The sequence below is a fragment of the Phacochoerus africanus genome, chromosome 5 (genome assembly GCF_016906955.1).
Source record: "Phacochoerus africanus isolate WHEZ1 chromosome 5, ROS_Pafr_v1, whole genome shotgun sequence".
In the NCBI taxonomy this organism is placed as follows: Eukaryota; Metazoa; Chordata; class Mammalia; order Artiodactyla; family Suidae; genus Phacochoerus; species Phacochoerus africanus.
This window is the reverse complement of record NC_062548.1, coordinates 8746162-8751788: the sequence shown is the minus strand read 5'-3', so window position 1 is coordinate 8751788 and position 5627 is coordinate 8746162. Positions and strand designations below refer to the sequence as shown.

Below are 5627 nucleotides of genomic sequence, written 5' to 3'. Positions count from 1 at the left end.
ACCCACTGAGCAAGGGCAGGGACCGAACCCTCAATGTCATGGTTCCTAGTCGGATTCGTTAACCACGAAGCCACGATGGGAACTCCTCAAATGATACTTCTAAACATACTCTCAGTGGTGAGCTCTTCACTCTAAAATATAAGTTATCTGGATGCATGATCATCTAGAAAGATATTTTGGAGAAAAAACCCAGAAGGATAGGGAGGCAATAGGGGATCACTTTAGGTTTATTTTATTTTAATTAATTAATTAATTGTCTTTTTTGTTTTTTTTTAATCTTTTCTAGGGCCACTCTCGCGGCATATGGAAGTTCTCAGGCTAGCGGTCCAATCGGAGCTGTAGCCACTGGCCTACGCCAGAGCCACAGCAACTCGGAATCCAAGCCGTGTCTGTGACCTACACCACAGCTCACAGAAATGCTGGATCCTTAACCCATTGAGAGAGGCCGGGATTGAACCCGCAATCTCATGGTTCCTAGTCAGATTCATTTCCACTGCTCCATGATGGGAACTCCACTCTAGATTTTTTTAAAGTTCAGTTTCACCATAGAGATCAAGCTATCATTCTGATCAGTGTTTTTGGGAGAATGTGATAGAGGGCTTACTGGCTGATTAAATGTTATAATTGGAGTTGAAACACCCCGGCCCATAATTCGAAGGCTCCCAGTTATACTCAGGACGCATATCTCATTTGCTCTCAAGCACGTACTATGGTTTGTTATGTGTCTACTTGGCTCCCATGAACACCTCTATAACTACACTTCAAGCCACTTGTTTCAGGGTGAGGGAGCGCTTGGTAAGACCAGTGGATTCCTTGGGCAAGGGGCCCATCCCCACACTTGATGTGCTATGAAAGAAGCTCCTTAGTCACAGCAGCTCTGTGTATACCATGAGGCTGAATCCAGGGTTCTGTATGTCCACAGGGGGTTGTTTGGCAGCAGAGCTGAAGGAAAGGGAGGCAAATCCATCTCCAGAGTGTCCAATCCAGTGAGAACAAAGTAATTTCCCTGCCTCAATGGCAGCCATCAATATAATGCATCTACCACCCAGTATCTGGCTGATTCTGCTGGGGATGGTGCCACAGCAGGAACTCTGTGTTGGTCTCTGGGATTGGCAGATGGGGCCCCAGAAGTGGCTGAGTGTAGACTGAGTGGACATCCATGGTGAGTGGAAGGCCACGTCACTGAGCCCACACAGAGCCTCCATCCATGCTGTCTGATCAGCATCAACAGGAGTGACTGAGAAAGTGAGCACCTGACATCCACAGATGGGTATCACTTGGAAAGGGTGACTCAGTCCATGGACAACAGTAATGGGTATTTCTTCCTTGTTTTTCTATGAATACTTGCATGTGTTTGGTCATATCAGGCAGAAGGATGACTTTGTTGTGTTCATTGTGGGATCATGTGTGTTTTAAGGAGATGTGTACATGTGCCACCTTGATAGGAGATCCAGTCTGGTGTTGTTGTGATGTGTCACCTGGGCTAGGATGCCCGTCATCTACCAGAACACCTCTCTGGTGAGTGTCAGGTTAAGGTGGGCCCGGGAAAGTTGCTCAGGAAGATCTCTCAGCCAGAGGGGAGCAGCCATTCTTATCACTGATGACACTGCTGCTGATCTGCTGACTTACTACCTGGTGGGAGGCAGCCGTGGGCCTGCCATTACTCTACCTTCCCCAGATCCTGCCTTAGATGCTCTGACTTCTGGGCTAGGAGTGTGTGTCTAGCCTCATTAAGTAGGGCCCCAGCTAGTGCAAGAGAACCCTGCCAACAAGTCCAGAGGCAAGTGACCTGGGTTTCAGTCTGCCCTTGTGGGATTACCTGTCATGTCTGTGGGTTCCGGCCTGACCTTGATCCATCATTTTATTTTTGGCTGCAGCCACTGCCTGGGGATGTTCCCAGGCCAGGAATTGAACGTGAGTCACTGCAATAACTGGAGCCACTGCAGCCACATCACTGGGTACTTAACCCGCTGAGCCACAGGGAACTCTCCCACTATCATCCATTTCTATCCATCTTTCCTGACTGATGGCTTACCCCATGGACTGCAATTTCCTACACTGGTCCAACAGCATTCCACAGACTGCTTACCCAGCCCCCAGAGTCAAGTAAGGCCAACTTACCGTACAATCTATTAAATGTGTACATATATGTTGTGTAAATCTCCCAGTGGTTCAGCCTCTCTATTTAAACCTTGACTGATACATATTTATAATTTTTTTCATATAAAATTTTGAGTGTACAGGAAAAGCATGTTAATAAAAGAAGATGAGTATATACATACATATGTGTGTGTCCATATAATTTTCCTTAATGAGGAAAGACTCTTTCCGACAGCACCTGGCTCCCCACTTCCTGTTTCCCCAGGGGCAGAGACAGGGGACATGGGGCAGAGGAATCAGACCTCTCTGGCTGACTTCATCCTGGAAGGGCTCTTTGATGACTCCCTGGCCCACGCTTTCCTCTTCTCCTTGACCATGGTGGTCTTCCTGATTGCGGTGAGTGGCAACACCCTCACCGTCCTCCTCATCTGTGCCGACCCCCGGCTTCACACCCCCATGTACGTCCTGCTCAGCCAGCTCTCCCTCATGGATCTGATGCATGTCTCCACCACCATCCCCAAGATGGCCATCAACTACCTCTCTGGCACCAAGTCCATCTCCTTTGTGGGCTGTGCCACCCAGCACTTCCTCTATTTGTCTCTGGGTTGTGCTGAGTGTATTCTCCTAACTTTCATGTCCTATGACCGCTACGTGGCCATCTGTCACCCACTGCGTTATGCTGTTCTCATGAACAGAAAGGTGGGACAGATGATGGCTGTTATGTCTTGGTTGGGCGCATCAGTAAACTCCCTCATTCACACAGCAATCTTGATGCACTTCCCTTTCTGTGGGCCCCGGAACATCCACCACTTCTACTGTGAGTTTCCAGCAGTTTTGAAGTTGGTATGTGGAGACATCACTGTGTATGAATCCACCATGTACATCAGCACCATCCTCCTGCTCCTGCTCCCCATCGTCCTGATTTCTGCATCTTACGTCTTCATCCTCCACAGTGTTATTCATATGCATTCAGCTGGGGGTAAGAGGAATGCCTTTGCCACCTGTAGCTCTCACCTCACTGTGGTTTCCCTCTGGTTTGGCGCCTGCATCTTCTCCTACATGAGGCCCAGGCCCCAGCGCACTCCATTGCAAGACAAAGTGGGTTCCGTGTTCAACAGCATCGTCACTCCCACCCTGAATCCTCTGATCTACACTCTGCGAAATAAGGATGTGGCAAAGGCTCTGAGGAAAGTGCTGGGGAGAGAGATGATCACTCAAAATCCTCAAGAGAGGTTGTCCTGAGTGTGAGTTGAATGGTTAAAACCCGTTATATTGTCCTTAGTAAATTTCAAAGAATTTTCAAGGGACCCCATCCCTGATGACTACTGCAAAATTATAGTGATTAACAAACATTCCAGTATTCTAACCTGGTCTCAGGCAGCTAGGCACCATAAAGAACTATCGTAGTCTATTTGAGCTGCCCTAACAAAAATACCCATAGACTGAGTGGCTTAAACAACAAACATCCATTTCTCCCAGTTCTGGAGTCTGAGAAGACCAAGGTCAAGTCTTGGAACATTCTAGACACTCTCTAGTTTCTTTTGGATCTCATTTAAAAAGTGACCTTGTCCAAACAAGCCTCCTGATGACCCTGTTTAAAGCAGCATCTTCATCCTGCATCTCTCGATTCTACCTTGTAACCCTAATTTGCATGATTTGCGTAATATATTCTACTTACTGACTGCTTTATTAGAATGAGCATTTCAAGAGGGCAAGCATTCTACTTTGTTTACTATTTCTCACCCAAGCCAGGAACCAACACGACATGAAATAATTACTGTTTGTTGCATGGATTAACAAAAGGGCCAAGACTGTCTTACTGTCTCACCTGACATGAATGATATTCAATGAAGAGAGGAAAGAAATTTATAAAAAATAAAGTAGATTGCTTGGTAAGACTCATTTTCTGAGATAATCTGATATGAATCCCATGTAAATAAAGCGATCTGACATCTCCGTGAGCTGTCCTGGAGTCTGGTGGGCTGAGGGATGCCCAAGTGATGGGCAAATTTCTCTGCCTTGCTTCTTCTATCAGCTAAAAGTTTTGTTCAGTCCAGGGACCGTCTTCAGAAGAATAACACTGTGTTTGCCAGCAAGGTTATGCTTTCTTTGACAAGTCGGTATTTTCCCTTTGAGAAAGAGCCTTTTGGCATTCTCAAGATGATGAACTAAGATGGGCTATTCATCATGAGCTGAGTGCTATCTTTCCCATACAGCCCTCAGTTTGTATTTGCCTTGTGATGACCTGCCACTATCAAGGAGAATTAATTTTCACAGGAATGATGTTTGGCTTGTTTCTGAAGGCATAAATATCCTGCATAAACTGCTAGAGAGAGTTAGATAATTCCAGTTAAAGCAGGTTTTTCCTCTGCTACCTCTCTCTCTCCACACATAACTAGGGCCTTGTTAGGAATGCTCTAAGATTATTTCTGAATGAAACAACCCAAGCTACCTTGATGGGTGGTTATTCATGTATTGCTGTCATCTGCCAAAAATAAAGAGGACAGTGGTATGTCCCCATGACCTCTTGGGAAGAGGTAGAACGCTATATAATTTTAATCATTTTGATATATTCTGGACATTAACCCCTTATATATAATTTTTCTTTTTTTGGTCGCCCCAAGGCATGTGGAGTTCCCAGACCAGGGATCAGACCTGAACTGCAGCTTCAATCTATGCCAAAGCGGGGGGAGGCCAAAACCTTTAACTCACTGTGCTAGGCAGGGATCAAACCTGTGAACGTGCCTCCTGGCCCTAGAGAGACACCACCCATGGTGTTACACCAAAGAGGGAACTCCTGTTAACCCCTTATTTTGTATAGTGTTCACAAGTATTTTCCATCATTCCCTAGGTTGCCTTTCACTCTGTTGATTGTGTCATTTAATGGACACATGTTTTAAATTTCTGATACATTCTCATTGATGTATTTTTAGTTTAGTTGCCTGTGGTTTTGGTGTCATATCCTAGAAATCATTTCAAGTAAATTCATTTCATGAATCTTCCCCCTATATTTTCTTCTAAGAGTTTTATAATTTTAGCTCTTACATTAGGTTTTTGATACATTTTCAGCTAAATTTTGTGTATGGTATAAGGTAAGGGTACAATTTCATTCCACCTACCATAGAAATCAAATGGAATAAAGTATTTAGCAATTAACTTATCCAAGGAAGTGAGAGCTTTGCACACTGAAAACTACAAAAGTGATGAAATAAATTGAAGGGATGTAAATAAATGGAAAGATATCCTGTGTTCATAGATTAGAAGACTTAATATTGCTAAGATCACCTTATTACCAACATGATCTCCAGAGTCAATGCAATCACTACCTAAATCTCAATGGCATTTTCTTTTCAGAAATAGAAAAATGGGCAAAGGGAGTTCCCATTGTGCCTCGGCAGTAATGAACCTGCCTAGGAGGTTCATGAGGATGTGGGCTGGATCCCTGGCCTCACTCAGTGGGTTAAGGATCTGCAATTGCCATGAGCTGTGGTATAGGTTGAAGACATGGCATAGGCCAGCAGCTGCAG

At 45.0% G+C, this 5627-nt stretch overlaps 1 protein-coding gene across 1 annotated transcript; it reads left to right on the top strand.

The window, feature by feature from the left end:
• The first annotated feature begins 491 nt into the window (after nucleotides 1-491).
• On the top strand, nucleotides 492-3955 carry LOC125127083 (olfactory receptor 2AE1-like). Its single transcript, XM_047779622.1, has one exon. The coding sequence runs from the start codon at nucleotides 2251-2253 to the stop codon at nucleotides 3340-3342; it is 1092 nt and encodes a 363-aa protein (XP_047635578.1). The 5' UTR covers nucleotides 492-2250; the 3' UTR covers nucleotides 3343-3955.
• Nucleotides 3956-5627: the final 1672 nt, after the last annotated feature.